General features: G+C 25.3%; 1 protein-coding gene and 2 non-coding genes across 4 annotated transcripts in view; 2 read left to right on the plus strand and 1 right to left on the minus strand.

Moving 5' to 3' along the window:
- LOC126910300 (discoidin domain-containing receptor 2-like) overlaps positions 1 to 19751 on the plus strand; it is a 91482-nt gene that overhangs the window by 43068 nt on the left and 28663 nt on the right. Inside the window, exons 3-4 of one of the 2 annotated variants that reach the window (XM_050692747.1) lie at positions 2792 to 2897; positions 16591 to 16822. In XM_050692747.1, the coding sequence (XP_050548704.1) occupies positions 2792 to 2897; positions 16591 to 16822 (338 nt within the window). Of the gene's footprint in view, positions 1 to 2791; positions 2898 to 13669; positions 13909 to 16590; positions 16823 to 19751 lie in introns of those variants that run through there. The other variant, XM_050692748.1, reaches the window with a different exon arrangement.
- Positions 16968 to 17039, plus strand: Trnap-agg (transfer RNA proline (anticodon AGG)). Its single transcript has one exon. It is a non-coding gene; the product is annotated as a tRNA-Pro (tRNA).
- Trnap-agg (transfer RNA proline (anticodon AGG)) lies at positions 18103 to 18174 on the minus strand. Its single transcript has one exon. It is a non-coding gene; the product is annotated as a tRNA-Pro (tRNA).

Genomic DNA, 19751 nt, shown 5'->3' on the forward strand with positions numbered 1-19751 from the left:
AAAAAAAAAATTTGTCCCGACGATCTATCTTCTATACGCAAATGGCTACCATATTGAAAAATATACTATTTTTGTATGATAATTATGGGTTTTGTATTTTATTTTAATAGAAGTTGATGTTGCTTTTGCAATTATCCATCAATTTTTTAAAATTAAACACTATCTACAGATTTGCATCGAAGCGTTTCTTATGATAGTGATTTTAATCACTATCAGATTAAATCTATACTGGACCCTACTATGCAATGTCTCCACTATGCCGCGACCTCACTGTGCTACCGTTTTTTTTATATTATTACTAGCATATAAACGAAAAATAAACCTTAAACCCTTTCACTTTCTGAAATCAATTTTTAAATATGGTACTAACATTAGCAAGCAACTTGGATAAGTATTTAGTGCTGATACGTGATTTTCAATTAATTAAATTTCACAACATAGTTATGGCAGAAATTTGTGTTGAAGATTTAAAAAATAACACTATGGATGGCTCATCCCTATATTTTTATTGGTCAATGAGCAAATATAACAACCTTACCACCCATAATAGAGTATGGATTTTTATTCAACCTTCATCCACACAAGTGTTAATACGATATAAAATTTATGTAATATATATATATGTTTGTGTACATAAACATATGTGATGGAGAGAAACGAGTAGTGGTCGTCACATTTTATGGTCCTTTTCGGTGTTAAAAACGTCAAGGGGTATCGGCAGCGGTTAGGACTAGTAGTATCCTTTTTCATATTAGGGTTTATTGGACCATTTATATACGACGTAAATATGTTGTCTCGTTATATTCCCTACAGGAATTGGGTATTGGTGTTTTTCTACGCACCGAACCACAGTCTTTTTTTTCCGGTAATAATAATATCCTACACAAACATACAATATTATATTATACCAGCACCACTAATACATCTTTCATTCTCTCAATCTTTTCACCCACCTTTCCGTTTTATTTTTCTTTTGTGTCTTGCGCGATATATTATCTCTTGTTGTACTCCTAAGTCAGCAACTATATGACAAATCTGGGTTTATCGCGTTCTAACTTGGTAACACGCCACGTTGGATATAAACACCAAAAAAGCCTTACACGAATTACAAAAGTAACATTGCGTTAATATTATGCTAAAGCTATCTCGCAATGTGTACATAAATAGGAATGTTGTGATTGGTTCCGACACGCGTGTAATGGATTTTTCACAAACTCTGTGGGAATATATTCACATATACGCTCTTATGGTGTTATGGCAAAACGTACAAAGAGAAAGAGTGGAAACTCGCGCAAAGAAAGTCAGCAAACAACTATTATTAAATTGTCGTACTTTGATAGAGGGCAATATTCCCATATCACATCAGCCGAAACTTATGTGAAATTATGTTTAATTATTTATTTCCGTGCGTTATATTCACGATCCTTATTTAACACTTGAAATTGATGACACGTTATAATTAATATAACAAATAGATTACATTGCAGGATTATAATTTTGGTAATAAATATTTAAAATATACAATAAAGCGACCAGATATAATTTTAGAAGTAACTATTTTACTCTATTATTATAAACTATTTAGCTCGTGGGCTAAATGTTAGAGTTCAACAAAAAAAACTACACTAATCAATAAACGCACTGGATAATTATTATTATCATTTTTATAAATAGTGTTTAGAACTTTTTGGCAATAATATAATTATTAAAATTAATACTAAATACGTTTAATTATCATTTATAATTTATTTTTAATAATTTCCGTTATACTACTATTGACGAAATTTAGATTATGCTAATAAAATACGATAAATAAAAAAAATATAATGTAATTTTAAAATAGAAAATTATGGATATGAACTTATCATAATTCCATGTAAACATTTTTATTTTAAGTTAGCTAATATAATAATAAACTTACAACTATCTAACAATATTATACTTTTACTACTTTAATAACTTTTTAAAATGTATCAGATAAAAATATAATGTACTAATCTGAACTCAAATAATTAGATTGAGTATTTTATTTTTTTTAGTTTGATCTTTCTGTATTCAAAGTTTACCAAAAATATCTTTTATTTAAATAAACATAGTATAAGAACTAAATGTGAAACTAATTTCTTTATTTCTACAATTAAAATACTTATTTAAACTAAATAGATTGATATTATATGAATATATTATCAACTAATAAAAATAATAAAATACTTTGATAGACCGAGGAGTAATATTGTTTATATTTACATTAATTTTAAGACTTTGTATGAAACTAGAATTGATCAACGTTAAGAATATAATTTTTTTTTTTAAATAAACACTTCTTCTCGGAATAATAAAATAGAATTTGGTGAACAAGTAATTTAGATTCAAAAACTATAAAAGACTATTGGAACGTTAACATGATGGATGAACGTAATAAATCAACAGACCTATTCAAATGCCTGTACACCAACAAGCTGATTGTCTGCTATTCCAGTTACCAAGTTGACAAACTTTAAACCACTTTCACAGTGTAGATCGTTATTCACATTCCTATATAATATGATCGCTTCTCTTATTTCATAGGTTCCTAAGAACAAGTCATATATTAATTTTATATCCAACTCGATGTGTTTTTAACTAAACTGAATCTTCATAACGCTCTAAGATTTTTATAGAATCAATGTAGAATTCAATAAATTTAGAACCTTATACTTATTATATGATCAAAATTTATTATGATGCGTTAAAATATAATTTAAGTCATTATTACAAGAATTAAACAAAAAATATGTTTTATATTTTTCAGATGAGTGTAGTATGCCATTAGGAATGGAATCTGGTAGAATTTTGGACACCGACATAACATCCAGTTCCTCATACGATCATGGAACTGTTGGACCACACAGAGGACGGTAAGTGTTATTAAATCAAAAGACCAACGACTCGACATTTATGAATTTTCTAATAAGAAAATTATCGTTTCTATGAACTTTTCAAGAATATATATTTATTTCTAAATATAACTAGTCGATTCATAGAATACAATTAATGAGAATCAATTCTATTTTTATAAAATTTCTGAAAATAACAAAAAATGAAACTATTTGAATGACAATTTAAAAGCAGAATATTTTTATGTATTGATACACCTACATAAACTTCAAATATTTTTCGTTCACTGACAGTCAATACAGTTTTTTTTCCCATGATCGAAATTCGAATTCAATGAAAAATGAATTAATTTCTCAAAGAAATAAGTACATTTCCAGAAATTCAAATTTCTTTAATTACATCAAATGTTTTGAGCTATTTGAAATTCAGTCAAATTAATTTCGTCATTTTTTTTTTATACATTGACTCTTACTATGTAAACTTCTTTATTTTATACGGTATGTAAATTCAACACTAGGGAGTTAATGACGTAAACGATATAACGATCAATCGAAAAAGTTTAGACTGCAAGAAATATTAAGACAAGTAAAAAGAAATAAAAACTGTATGGTTTGGTAAACGTAGTAAAAGTTCTAGTTGGGGTGAAAAAATTTCTCATGCCTTGCATGTATGTGCAATGATCGAACTCGCCAAAGTTTTTCTTTTTATTTCTTTTTTTTTTCCTTATTGTACACTAACTTATTAGATTTACGATATAGGCATTTTTGTACATGCACAACACACGCCACCATAGAAATCTCAATCGCCATTATATTATTTATTCTAAGTTTTTCCACCGCACTGCTTTTCACTCCGCCGAACAAATTTAACTACGTGACCGAAATATATTGCAGTTTTTAATGAAGTCGCCAGACCGGAAAAATGCAAACTCTGCCCGCCTAATGCAAAATGTTATTATTATTATTATCGTTTTTTGCCGTCACGTGTCTAGTGTCATAATAACTTACATGGCGGTAGCCACACGAGTTCATTCTTAAGAGTGTTCGTGAGATTTCAATGTTATATCTATTGGAAAAGTTCGTTTTCAGGGGGAAACAAATTGCCACTGTCTTAAGTACCTATTAGTAAGGACCGTTATATTTCTCACGTTTTGAGCTACCAATGGCAACGATACTTAGAATCTCGCTGAATTAATATAACACAGAACATACGCGTGCCAGATGAAACGTGACCAAATTCCATACTGTTTAATTACAGTAAAACACCTGGTATAGTAATGGGGCGCCGTACCTCTATATGCGTTTACATAAATTAGATGGACAATCGAATTCAACGATTGAATACGATGGAAGTGTTGGTAACGGGGCGTTCATTTTAAAATAATGTATATAATGATTAAACGCACTTTTTATATGTTCTTATGTCCCCTTTCGCTTTATACGATTAACCAGTATAATTTTTTATATAAGTAATTATACGAATAAAATTGTCTATTTTTATGGTAGTCAATTGATTTTTTTTAGCTTCGATGCGAACATGAAGAGGTATTAATTTTACTATGATGCGTTTATTCTTCTTTTATGACAAATAAAATTTAGTGGTTTATTAACGGATTATTTAGAAAACTAAATTAATTTGTTTAAACTCTACAAAAAAAAATAAATTAGTATTTTTATGTTCAAATATTTGATAAAGAATATGTTTATACGTAAGTAATTTCATTATTTTCACGATTCTGTAAAATGGAAAATGGCAAACAAGCCAATTTTAAGTAAGCAAAATAGACATTAATTTAATCTACAAGGTTGTCAGTTTTAAGACATAACATTGATACATAAATTGTTTTACTTCAAAGTTAATTTATTGTGTAGTATAAAATTACTATGCTTCAATTTTTTTTTAACTCTGTCCTGACACTTTAACATATAGTTATATTAATTTAACTTTATATAAAAATGTCCTATTTAACTTTCGTTTAAACAATTTTATTCGATTGTTTTATAAATTATACATATGTTTTCAATAAAGAAAAAGTGATGCTTACGTTAATTCAGTTACAGATTTGATTGTAATGTTGTTACTACAATAACACCATTGAAAAATCAAACTTCCACTATATTTTATTAACCTTTAGTCAGTCGCCTGGGGTAAATAAATACTCCGGCAATTTTGAAATGTGTTTCAAAAATATTTTGATGTGTTATTTCGTATTGGGATTTTTTGTACCCTCTTATTCTTTAATAATGTTAGATAAAATTGAATGGTCTTGACGTTTTATTAGTGTATTCTATACCAGTATTTTAAATTCACGTGAGAACTATTTCAGCAAATATTTACCCCTAAAGGCAAAATAGTGTTATCGTTTCTATATAGTTTTTTATGAAAATATTTATTAAATGTGTTGAGCTGATATAGATTTAAAAGATAAATTTACCTAGAATGTTTTGACACTAAAAACTTTAGTGATTTTTAACAACAATAATAATTATATATTTTCTACGGATTATGTATATTATTAGACTTTTGTATATCACGTTGTATATTGGTGACTGTATATTGACTAATTCAACAAAAAAATGAATAAATAAAATCAAATAATTTGACAAAATATATTAAATTTTCTCTTAAATATAAAAAATTTAAAAATAGTGAGTTTAACAAGTATATAAAATCACAGAAAATGATTACCTCTTATGGTGAAATTAATATTCTGAAACCGCGTGACCGGCTGAGGGTCAACACAAATAAAATCAGTGACATTTTGGAAATTTAGAGATCAAAAAACTTATCTATGATTTTGAAATAGGTGTACGGATTTTACATTAATATTAAAAGTTGTTAAATTATAATGGTTTTCTTGGTATTCCTTGAAGTGTTTTTTCAAGTTCTATTTGCTTATGAATTATAAAATAAGTGAGTAACATGTCAATTCTTATTTAGTAATATTTTCAACGTACAATAATTCAGAACTTTAAGAAGTTTTAACCAATTTAGAGAGCAATTGTGAATTTGTTATTTGTCTGTATATAGAAAACGTACAACATTTCGCAGAAGGCACGTCGGTTGAAGATCGCGTACAAACCATTATGACCTCTAAAGAGTTAAGTCTATACCGACCAAGTGCTCAACCGAAGAGTCATTTAAGTGCCCCAACACTCAATATAATAATTATGTTTGAGTATCATCCATTTAATGATCCATCTTAATAGTTCTTTTTCACTCTTTAAAACTTTATTTTCGAGATCATTTTTTTTAAATGCTTTTTCTTTTAGGTAAATTTTTATAAGTTTTCTTTAATGTTTAAGATGTTTTATTTATACAATATTTTTCATTATTTAAACATATCTTTAAATTTTATTTTTCAGTAAATTAACTTTAGAGATAAAAATAAGAGAATAATATAAAAAAATTCTTATTTCGTATTATTAAATTTATGTTAAACTAACAATACGTTTATAACAATAGAATTATGAGTATTTATGGAATATAAATCCGTAAATATAAAATTGAATACTAACTAGCTGTTTATGAACTTTCATTTACCCCAATATAGGGTTTATCACAAATTTAATGGAGACTTACTCACTTATGGCGTATTTGAAGACAAATGTTTAAACAATAATTTACCTAATATATCGAATAACAACAAGTAATAATTACTACTTGACTTAAGCCAAGTATTATATATAATTTACCCTAGATGATTCCTAAAATAAAAATAATTTACATAATAAATATATTATTTTTGATGATATTTTCATAGTATTAGAGTACAATAATGATTTTAAAAAAATGTAAGGCAAAATATCCTGTAGATCAAAAATGATAACATTTGTTAAACATCGTGAACCTTATTGTAAAATTAATATTTTTTAATTAAAGTATTATTCGTATCATACTTATTAACTATAATTATAATTAATAAATATATACTAAGGATATATATTTTTTTCACTGTTATAATTAAAATGATTTTCGAGAGTTTCAATAGTGAGAACTTAAAATGCATTCTTCATACATTTATTAAGTTAATTATTTACTGCTTCTTTGTACTTTATATTTAATATTTTTAAAATCGTACTTAATTAAGAGAAAATCAGTATTTTATTATACGAAAAATTAAAAATTATTATGCTGGGTTGTTTAATAAATGTATAGAGTATAAGATTATAATTAAAAATGTTTTCAATTTATTTAAAGATTCAATAAAGCGTTTATTTATATAAGTTAATTAATTTATATAATAAATTAAAATAATCCAATACTTAAAATCTGTTTTTAAATGATTCATATTAAGTTATAAATAAAAGTCACAGAATTCTCAATAACGGAACTATATTTAATTAATTATAATTTTTATTATATTCTAAACTTAATTTACAACTAACTACAGACTTCACTATTACTTTTTATACTTCTCACTACTTCTAAAAGAATACCAAAAATAATAGAAGTATTTTTACAATTATTACTCTTTTTATTGTGATGAGTGATTTATTTAACTATTATAGCTATATAAAAATATGTTATGTATTTGTTCTGTTGATCTGAATAATATATAATTATCTTTTAAAATTATTGGATCGAATTTTCGAAATATCGAATTATATTCAAACAAATATATTATTTGCCTTAACTTTCCTTTTGTTTATAAGCGACCGTTTGTCACTAATTACGGTTTTGAATTTACTTTTTTCCAATTTTAGAGGTTTAGCTACTCTCAATTAAGATATGCAACTTATCAACATATACATTTATTTATCATTATTATTAAGTAGTTAATAGATTACCATGAGTTTCGTTAGGTTAATATTTTGAATAATTATTTTGAGACAAGCATAGTATATTATCTTAAATAACTATAAATTCATTTTTATGTTAAAGTCAAATAAGCTTTTGTAATTAATTCAAATTTTAATCTTGACAATCATTTAGTCACTCGCTTTTAGGCGGTATTATTTGGTTCAATTACTGAGCAATTATCCTTCACTCGGGACAATTACAATTTATATAGAAACTTAAGAGTTATATGTGCATCTGTGGCCAAGTTGAAAGATGTATACTCATTAAAGTCGATATAAATATATTTTAGAGCGGACATGAGCAATTAGTAATTGTACTAAAATTAACTGAATAATACCATTTTAATAAGGTAAAATTATAATTAAGTATTCAAAGTGTTCAATTGAAAAAATTAATATCATAGTCGGACAGGAATACATTTGAATAATATTATAATATAAAATTTAAAACGCAAAAATTTGTCAAATTTAATAAAAAAAAACCCAAAAATTGTCTAGTCAATAAATTTAAATTATCGTCAGACATAATACTACTTCTAACGTAAAAAAATTCCTGTCAAAAAAAAAAAAATTCATTTTTTTCCAAGATATTTTTGAAAAATTTAAAATAAAAAAAAAATGTCACTGGCCTCTTTTTAAACCCTTTCGAGCCCTCTTAACGTTAAACGAGAAATATTAAATAATGTTTTAATATTAAAAACGTTAAACTTAATTGTTAGATAAAGTTATAATGTATTAACTTAAAAAAATAATAATAATCCGACCTCTGGTCATAAATAATACATAATTACTTATATAAATAGTTACATAACCGTGTAATTTTTATTATTACGCGAATTTATGATTCCTTAACGATAAAAATTAAATAAATAAATAATGAAACATTAGAATTTTAATAAATATCAATTAATGTACAGTTACATGTAGTTAAGTTTTAATAATGGATAATGTTACTAAATTATAAATTCGAAAAAGCAAAAAATATCTCTGATTAACACAATGAAGTCAGCACTTCTACACAATCTTCAAGAATTATATAAGTAACTCACAGTGTTAATTAGTAAAAGTTTTATGAGAAAAGATAATTTTTTTACAAATTTTATGACGTAAAATATGTATAAATTACTATCACAATAAGTTGGTTATAAAAAAATAGTAATACATTTTTGAGCTCGCAATAAAATCATGATATTTGAAATGTTTTGTATAAGTAAAGCTGGACTATATTTAAAGTTAATGATAAAAGACATAAGAGGAAGTCGAGTACATACCTACGACTTTCTTCCTATTCTAATGTACCGTCTGAACATTTTTCCAAGCTATTGACTAGGATTAGAATAGTATAGACCAAGAATCAGTGGTAAATTTAATGATGAACCGAGTATTTCATTTTTCATTGAAATTAAATAATGGAAAAATAGAAACAATATTGTTATATTTATTTTGATTTCTTTTAATTATAGGTTTTTCTTAACTTTGAAAAATGCATGTATAAACAAATATTTCATAGTATATATTTTTTAACTAGTATTTAGAAATTATTAACAACCTAAAGTAATGGCTAGTAATGAGATGCATGTGTTGTTATTTTTATCATGAAATATTTCTTGATTATACTCCCTATGTATACGGAGTGATTCATAATATTTTGACAAATCTAATAACTTTTACCTACTAAATAATTTGCATTACTCTTTTTAAAAATATTTTATGTATCCTTAGACGACGTTTAATAAAAAATATAAAATAAATTATATTTTTTATATAATAAGAATTTATCACTTATGGCTAATTAAATAAAATTAAACAAATTATTTGTTTAAAAAAAAAAAAAGTTAAAATTGTATTTATGTAAAATTTTTTTATTTTAAAACAGTGGTTCTTAGGGCTTTTTTTACAACAAATTTTGAATGATTATACGTTTGCAAATTAAATACTGCAAACAAATTTGTTTGTAATTCTAATTTTATTTTTTTATGTCTATTAGGTACATATTTTTCAATTTATCAATAATAAAGTATTTTGTTATGTTCATCCCACACAAGGATAAATATTAGGATATTTACCTTATAAGGATGTCAACTTTATTTTTTCAAACGACATCATAAATAATTAGCTATTTAATATAATAGACAATTATCTAAATAAGAAAACGACTGGTCGATAACAACTTTTGAACAGTACTTTGAAAATCATTAACACTTTTATACATAGGCCAGAGGAGAAGTGCGACCAAAAAATATGTAATTATAAAAATAATATAACACCTGCATCTTACCTCGGCAATCACTATAAAATGTTAACAACTTTTGAAATTCTGGTCCAAAAGTTGTTATCGTACAGACATTTTTTAATAAGATCTTTATCTATTAAATAAGCCAGATAATCATGTTTTTTGCTATTTGAAAAAATAAAGTTGGTATCTCCATAAGGTATAAGGGATGGCAATAAAGAATTCTCTATATTGTATTTATTTTCGATTAATTAAGTGATTCGTGATAAATGAATCATCTTGTATATAAACTGCTATGATGGATTGAAATGTTTGACAAATGCAAGAAGTTTGGTATTAACAAACTAATTTTTTTTAATTCTAATTATGTGAAATGCTCATTTTTAAGTTGACCGAGTGATAAATAAATTTAAATTTATAATAGATTTTTTAGGGTCTTAGATCTATAAATCTATGAATCAGAGATTTTTTTCAAGCTGAAATTTTAATTCAAAGATTTGTTTTAAATTTTTTAATTAAATAATCGGACTAAATACACTGTAAGAAATGATCCGAAAATTCCCTACTTCAGTATATTTGAAATATGCACGTTAATTTTGTACACGAATGTGTATATGGAATTTCATAATCGAAAATTCATAAACAAACATAACATAATTATCACTATTTCTCAAAATTTTTGTCTTAAATTGCATACGTTAAAAATTACTAGTACAAATATGAGAAAATTCATGATTTATAAATTGTTTTCTTATCAGTAAAGAATCTTTTACTTCAAGGATTAGAAAATACATATATACAGAGTTTTTTTTTAATTATGCCTCACGAAATATATTTTTACAAAAATCGTTTTTTGTTGAGTTGATATATTCGAAAAATTAATTTTCTACGAACATCGCTTATATCATATAAACTCATTACAACTTATAATTTTCAAATAGTAACCCCAATTTTTTTTATATCATCAGATTTATTCAATTGAAATATTACTTACTTTTCTATTTAATTTTCAACGTGAAGTTTAGAGGTGATCAGAAAAAAGCGTACTTATTTTTAAAAGACAGTATTTTTACCGTCTTATAATATTTCTATAAACCATTGCGTTTATTAGCAAATGACAAGATAATGTTGTCTTTTTTTTTTAAATAAGTACGCTTTTCTTCTTATCCCACTTAAACATTAAACAGCTATAAGTTATAAAAAACTAATTAAATTAAAATAATTACTTTACAATTGAGTAGATCTGATAAAATAAATTGGGGTTGCCATTTGAAAGTCGAAAGCTAATACAAGTTTGGGGTATAAGTGGCAGTAGCAGAAAATTAATTTTTCATAATAAACAGCTCAACAAAGAACCATTTTTGTTAAAAAAATGAAATACTAATATATTCGATGATGTTTTGTGAAGTTTGGTTAAGGACCGTTTTTTAATCAATCTACAAAAATACATAATTTCCTATTAAAATGAACAATGCAAAATTTATATTCAACGTGTTCCTCTATTAGTCATAACTATAAAAGTTAAAATTAAAATAATGTTTTATTTGCATAGAAGTTTTTTGAAATATTTATGTATATTGTATAATTATATATTTTTTTTAGTAATAAGTTGTTTACCATCTGATATGATCATAAAACAAAAAAAAATATTGTTAGTTATCTTCATGAAATATAAAATCTTCATGCGACGAGTTGAGTTTTCTTTTGTATCATATATTCGTGACATTCATAGTAAATTACCAATTCACATTAAAACGACATTACATTTTCATGGCAAATGAGGGTTGCTAGTATTTACAAGTGTATATAACTCCAACTTGCGAACAAAGGTGCGAAATTTGAGCCGAAAAGGAATTCGCTGTCTGTGGTAAGGCGCGATGTTTACTTATACCCAATACACTCGCATAATATTACACTCACCAAATGCGATAATAATTAACACGAGGCTTAAGGTTTGTAGCAGAAGCCCAAGTTCTGGGCCATTTGGTAAGAGCATTGTCGTCTCCGGGGCATAATTAACTGCGGTCGTCGCCGTTTTCTTGTACGCCGAGGTACATAATATTATTCCGAGCAATAGGCCCGTCGCCATGAGATTACATTCGTCCCAGAGCCCCCGACAGGGTTGTTTATTACAGATGAAAACGTTTAAATATGAAATTAATTATAAATTGTTGATAAAACATCAAGCGGCGCAAAAACAAACAATCGGAGTGTAATTATACAATGTTTTCACACACGTCGCAGACCCTTCTATTCCACTCGATTTCGACAAAGCTTTAGGCCACGTTATGAATTATTTATCGGAGAAGGCGTAGACAACAAGAGGATTGTGGAATTGACACGACTCGTGATGGTATTAAGTTTTGGTCTCCCTCACAACATCAAATAAGCCAAGAGATGTACACAAAGTAGTGTGGTGTTATGAGACAGCTGTCTTTATGGCGTATGTTGTGACAAATATTGGTGGAGAAAAATTATCACGCTCTATTCTAACTGTATTTTACAGAAGCATACTGTACTCAGTGGTGATTATAAATAACATTTGAGGGGACTAAAATAAAATATTATAGGATAATTAAGTTGAAGAGCCCTTTACCAACCCATAAATGCACACTTGGGGAAACCCAGTATTATAAACCACCCCTATTTTTTTTTATGGAATGTGTATAAAAAAATAAACTATTTCTAAGAAAAACATCTTATGATTATACACAAAAATTTAAGCAGCCCCAAAATTTAAATTGAATGTGCACATATGGCTTCCCTCAATTATTTAAATTATAGTGAATATTTTAAATACATTACACTTATTTTTTTTATGAATATTATGTGAATTCTTATGATAATAACCGTATCTATAGCGTACTAAATGATTTTTTGGTATAATATTTAAACAAACTACGTCCCAAGGGAAACGAACCACCTATTCCCCACCCTATAATCACTACTGACCATATGTTTTTATTATATTCACTAATAAATTGAATTTCTCCTTTATTACATACTACTATTTTGACTATTTGTCATGCATATACAAGTATACACACAGACAAGTCTATGAAAAATCAATTTTTAACTTGCACTTTTTTTAATCGATTAATCATTTATATTCAGCTGTTCAATTCTAAAAGAGGAGCTAAAGTATTAAGTTATTTGCCCTAAATTTTATCGCCTTATTAAAAGTAAATAAATGATTGCCAATAATAATTATAAAATAGTATCCTTAATTATACAGTAACAATTTGAATTACAAGTGAAACTATAAAATGTATTAATAATAATAATTATTTGTTTGTTTGACAAAATAAATATCATTAAAAACTGTTAAATTTTATACGATTTTTTTTTTTTTTAAAGTTTATTTTTAATAAAACCCTGATTTAAAAAGAAAACAGACATGTTCATGAAACGTTGTGTAACTAAGCAACACTGTACCATACAAAATTGTCCATTTATAGAGTTTATTTATTTGCTTAAAAAAACTTTGTTTCCGCATATTTTGGTTGGGTTGGTATCTCGGTATGATATCCAGTCTCTCGTTAAACATAGGTTGACATATCGAGCGAAAAAATTTGATGTTGCGTAGAATTTCCTCTAATGATACTAATTATTGACTTATCAGAGAAGTACTACCGCTCGTTGACGTTATTTCTAACTTTTTGTTTATTATTAACATTAAATTCAGCTGAAAATGTATTTTATACTTTAGTTATAACGTTTCTCTAGACAAATAGAGAGAATTATTGTTATAATTACGTTAGTGGACCCATGGTATCAATATTTTACATTAATGCTTTGTTAAAACAACTCTGAAAGTCTATTGGTATGAAAAATAATGTGTTTGAATGTAATAATATGGTTGCACTATATGATATCACGTACATTTCGATACACAGTACACGGGCAATGTCATAAAAGTTTCTTTTCGGTAAAATAGGTTAACTATGTACAACTGAACGGAGCAAATTAACTGACAATTATTCTACACAATCATAGGTATGCAATTTATTTGTTTATAAAATATAAGTTATGTGTCTACAATAATAATACATATTTTTTATGATTGGCGTCACGCTTAGCTATTTTGTTTTTAAACTCATATTTAAGTATTGATAATATCAGCAAAAGTAAGGTGTGTAATTAATACGAAAACTTGAGCGTTGTATAGAAATATTATATCACGATGATCATTTGTCTTAATCTTCTAATTTCTGTGCGTGGCGTATACTTAACATAATTAAAACTATAGACTATTTTAATAGTACTGAAATCATGTATGAAATAATTCTTGAAAAAATTGCTCTTTTTTTGAATAACAATTTTTTTCCATTACACATACTGTATATTTGTATAATATTTTCATCAAATAATACTGTAATTAGTTACAATTATAGACGCAATACTTATTTACAAATTAAAGTTTCCTTGACCTCTGCATAAGTACAAATCTCTATTGGTTTCTACCTTGAATAAAAACTATATACAAAGGTAAAATACTTTATTTTCTAACACTTATGAGTTCACATCAAAGTTTCCATTTATTCAATTCAAAACTTAAATGAGCTATTAATGATAAAGTTACGTTTATATTGATTAGCTTATATATTAACGTTTTTCTTCTTGGAAAACAATTGCTTATAAACATAAATAATAAATCCAAGTAAAAACTAAATTAAAACACGATATATATTTCCTAGTTTACAATTTATTATTTAATTAGCACGCTAAGTAATATCCACCGTTGACTAAAGTGATTCACAACTTATCCTCTTGAACCGACAAATTTATATTTACAATTGACATATTTTTAGTTACGATAAAACTTTATTATCTCGTTTGAAAAACTGATAAAAAAATTAGATGTTTGAAAAACATTGAAAAAACAATTATTTTTTACAACTAAAAATTTATGGTAACAAATTTATAAAATAACCGAGATTGAATTAACTTTAAATTTAAAATTATTCTTATACTTAAATATTTAACTACGCACTTGGTTTTTATTTTTATTTCTTCATGGCTATATGAAAGAAAATCTAAATGACCCGGTTTTATAAAATAAAATGTAATAAACACTTAATGATTTTACAACATTGATGCTGTAAAAATATATTATTATGAACAACCAGAAGTGTAATAAGAAACATATACCATATATGATATAATATTTTCTTTTTGCCAGAGAGAATATTTTACTTGATCGAAATATTAACATCTTTTATAAACTGGTATAAAAATGTTTAGAGTGTAGATATTAATAATAAAAATAATTTTATCAATAATCATAAAAACTATTATTTGTTATATCTCTTGTTTTTCTTTTGTAATTAATACTACTTTTACAAAGTAACAATATGAGAAATGAAAATTATTTTGTCACTTTTTTCATAACGTTTCAATCTTAATCTATCAAATGACATATACTAGTGAAATTCTCATTGGAACTAGTGCTTCTTAAAGAAAGAGATACGGTTTCTCATTCTTCGATCGTTTTATTTTTAGTTTCGTTTTTTGAGACATTGACGAATCGCATTCTATGGATATGCTATACAAATATAAACGTTCACCACTTCAATATAAGTAAATTGCTTGCAATGTTTTGCTACGTGACAGCGTTGACAGCGATTCGTCATTATACCTTCATCAGTTTCCAAGAGTCACTTCAGTTCAACCAACTCTCGCTCTTGCATTTGAAACAGTCATGTTATTTGAGAAATAGATACACTTAATAATTTAATTGACATTAAAAAATTATAATTCAACTATAATATATTCTAATAATTGATAACTATTGTAATTAAGGGGTGAAAGGGGCAATGAAGGGGTGAATCTCCCCACTACTCTATGTTATAAAACTATCTGGTCTCCTCACACAAAATATCTAAATATGCTACTGCACCAGTTGGTTGCTTTTTCCGTTATTCATATGCAATTAAAATATTAAGTAATAGTTAAATAAATAGATTATGCAAGTTAACTTTGAAGAATATATATTTTTTTTCAATAATTTAGTAAGTTAGGTTGATAAATTTGAATGTTACTCCAACATTAAGAAATGTTTATAAAAATATGTATTTAAAAAAAATTGTAATTTTTTTATTGTATTAATATAATATTTATAACGTTAATTTATTTTACAAAATAAATAAAATGTTTTACATTATATTATTATTGTAAATAAATTATGGTCGCTGAAAAACATTAATATATCAAAACGGGTCACGAGTAAAATAGAATAACGTATTATATTATATTAAAATAAAACCTGCAATTTCCATTATTTTATAAATTCATCATAATTTAACTTTATTGTTAATTAGAAGCGTCATTTTAAGTATGCTGAGTTTACTTTTGCATAACTCAAATGTTCGAATTATAATTTTTGATCTTAAGACAAATTAGGCTTTTATAAGTAATTGTAAATAGAATATCGCAATCAAAGATTATATATTATAGATCTGAACCAGTTTTGAAATGATGACTGTATTCTTAATTATAACAGTAATAAATTTATTATTATTCATTATCTGTTTTACTATAAAGTTATTGCTATTAATTCTTGAATAAGTGAATATATAAATTGCATCTTGATAATTTGTTTAATTTACAATTTCATTTTCTAAAAATTTAGTTCCTATTGTATTACTGATATTTTATTAAATTATGTATTCAATTTAGGCTAAAACTAGAGAGTAATGGTGGTGCATGGTGTCCTAAAGGTGTCATTTCGAACGATGGTCGACAATACATTGAGATAAATTTACAAGACGTTTATGCTGTGACAGCAATTAAAAGTCAAGGACGATATGGAAATGGATCTGGAAAAGAATTTGCTGAAGAAATTATGATAGATTATTGGAGACCTGGCTTTAGTAAATGGGTTCGTTGGAAAAGCAGAGACGGAAAACAGGTAAATCTATTTTTATTGTTTATTTATTCGAATTGCAATTCCCTTACACTAGACTAAAGAAACAAGTTAACGTCTATATATCTTATAGTGGTCAATATATTTACATTAGTTTGAAGAAATATAAATTTCGTTCGAATTCTCAACTGGCTTGGTGGTCTAGGGGTATGATTCTCGCTTAGGGTGCGAGAGGTCCCGGGTTCAAATCCCGGCCAAGCCCAATGATATTTTGCAATTTTTTTTTTTTTTTGTTTCTTGAATATCCATAGATAAATTACTAAGTGAGTATCTAACAAAATATTGTTTTATTACTAGAGTATTTTATCATTTTATTGATATAAAATTGATATTTTATTTTAGCTAGGAGTGGTCCTAGGAGCAAGACTATTTTTAAACCTATTAAGAAAAGCTAGTTAACATTATTAAGATTTTTGTTTTAATAACACAATAGTTATTGTACATAAAATATTTTTTAGTTCCATTGAAGACAATACATCACAAAATGTTTTTTTTTCTAATATATAATTTTTTCTAATATAATGAAACGACTTTCTTTCAACAAAAACTTTTTTCTGTTAATTGGAGGTTAATTATCATCTATAAAAATAATGTTTATGTACAGGTGGTTTATAAACAAAACTAAATTGTATAACTTTGATAAAATTATTATTTTGCTATAATTTTTACATGGTTTGACAACGTTGAAAGCATGATTTTTATTTTTTCTCTTTATTTTTAATAATAATAAAAATTAAACAGTAATTATTTTTCAAAAAGTTAAAATAGCTTTTTTTTAGACCTTGTATAACAATATTTTTGTGGGTCGGTACCAATTTTAAGATAAGTACTTATTGGGTTACAAGCATATGAAGACATAGAGTGTGTGCTTGAGTGGAATATACATTATACATATACATTTGTACAAGCTTGATTTGGTATCCACTCTACGTATTAGAATGCTCGTAACTTTATAAGTACTTATATATAAGTTATAATACACCTATAAACATTCTTCGTAAAAGAAGATCTTAAAAACGGCTATTTTAAAATTAAAAAATTAATTTGTTTTTATTATTAAAAATAAATAATGAAAAACATGATTTAGCATAATCAAAAAATGCAAAAATTGTTAAAAAAAATAAAAGCAAAATTTTAATTATATCAATAGTTATAATAGTCAGATTTTTTCAACCTGTATAATTATACAATGAAATTATTATAGATTTGTTAAAGATATGCCATATTAGTTAAAAAAATAATTTAAAAAAATGCAAAAAGTAATTGGGCTTGGCCGGGATTTGAACCCGGGACCTCTCGCACCCTAAGCGAGAATCATACCCCTAGACCACCAAGCCACATGAAGAGATCGCAGTAATTCTAGTCTTTTAGCATTGTTTGTTTAATACTAAACATTCTACAAATATTTTAGCTTTAAAAACATTTTTAACAGTTATTAAAATTATTTTTTTATTTTAAACAATTATTATTATACTTGAAAAATAATTGGGTTTTTTTTTTAAGACTAAGTGTCAGTATACATAGTAAATTGTCATTGTTATGTTAAAATACAGCAAGTACTAGAAAATATTGATTCTTTTAATAAATGTCAAGTACATAATAAGTGGTTCAGTACCTATCATTCAATATTTATTTATAAATAATTGTATTTTTTCAGTCATATCGTGTATAATGCCGTTTATTCGTTATATTTAATGATAAATAATAGTTTAATTATATTTAAATATAATATAACTTAGCGTCGTTATAAAATTTAAATTAAATTTTTGAATACAATAATAATAAATTTATTTTTCAAATACATTTTACTTTTAATTTTTCTAATTAACTCCATATTAATATTTTATTTATTAATAGAAACAATTTGTATGATGTATTCATCTATTTGTATACAGTTCCGATTATGAAATAAATCTAAATTATGATTTTGCAAAAAATATAATTTTTAGAATTAATAAATGTTAGAAATAATAATTATTACAATTCCAATTTGTCACATTGACATTTTAAAAACAAGGAGTTTGAAAACTTTTACAGTAACTGCGTATTTTATTAAAAGTATTTATAATTTCTTTAAATATAAGCTCTTTTAATTTGACTGTAGACGTGCATTAAGAGTTTTCATCATGCCATCTAAACAAAATGAATTTTTTATTACTTTTGATTGCATGGAAGGCGATTTATTTAATTTGAATTATGATTGAAACTTATAAAACGTTTATCAAAATAAAGGTATTCAATAATATAACTCATTAGCCCAATGAAAGATTTTATACATAAGTAATAATATGTGTTTTAGTATTTGTTATACAAATTATTCTTTAATTTCTTTATAGTTTTTAATGAAATTGAGGAAATAAGCAATAATATTTCCATGTATGACGTAATATGTGTAATATCATTTTTTTTTACTATATCTGGAAAACTAAAAAAAATACTCGCTATATTTCAATAATTAAAATTTACATTGTTACTTAATATTCATTTATTAAATAACTTTATAGAAAATTATTGACTGGTATTTTCGTTTAAAATTATCAGTTGGTTTTCATATTTGATCTATAGAATTCACAATGGAATGTTCAGAATAACAACCTTATTTCTTTACCTTATTCATTTCGTTTATTATACCTAACGCTCCTCTTCTATTTAATATACTAAATGTACTATAGTACATAATAATAAGAAATGCTGGTTTTACGTTATTTTCTGAAAATATTCAGAGAACCTCGAAAAATGGTTATCTTTAACATTTCATTTAAAATATATATATTTAATAAAATATTTAAAAAAAAAACGATTAGAACTGAATCGAATGACGCACAAAATATATCTTGATGTTGATTTACTTAACTATATAATTTATGTACATAGTCTAAAATAATTTGCATATTGGCTACTTATCACTTACACA

The sequence above is a fragment of the Daktulosphaira vitifoliae genome, unplaced genomic scaffold (genome assembly GCF_025091365.1).
Source record: "Daktulosphaira vitifoliae isolate Bord-2020 unplaced genomic scaffold, ASM2509136v1 Scaffold_1, whole genome shotgun sequence".
Taxonomy (NCBI): Eukaryota; Metazoa; Arthropoda; class Insecta; order Hemiptera; family Phylloxeridae; genus Daktulosphaira; species Daktulosphaira vitifoliae.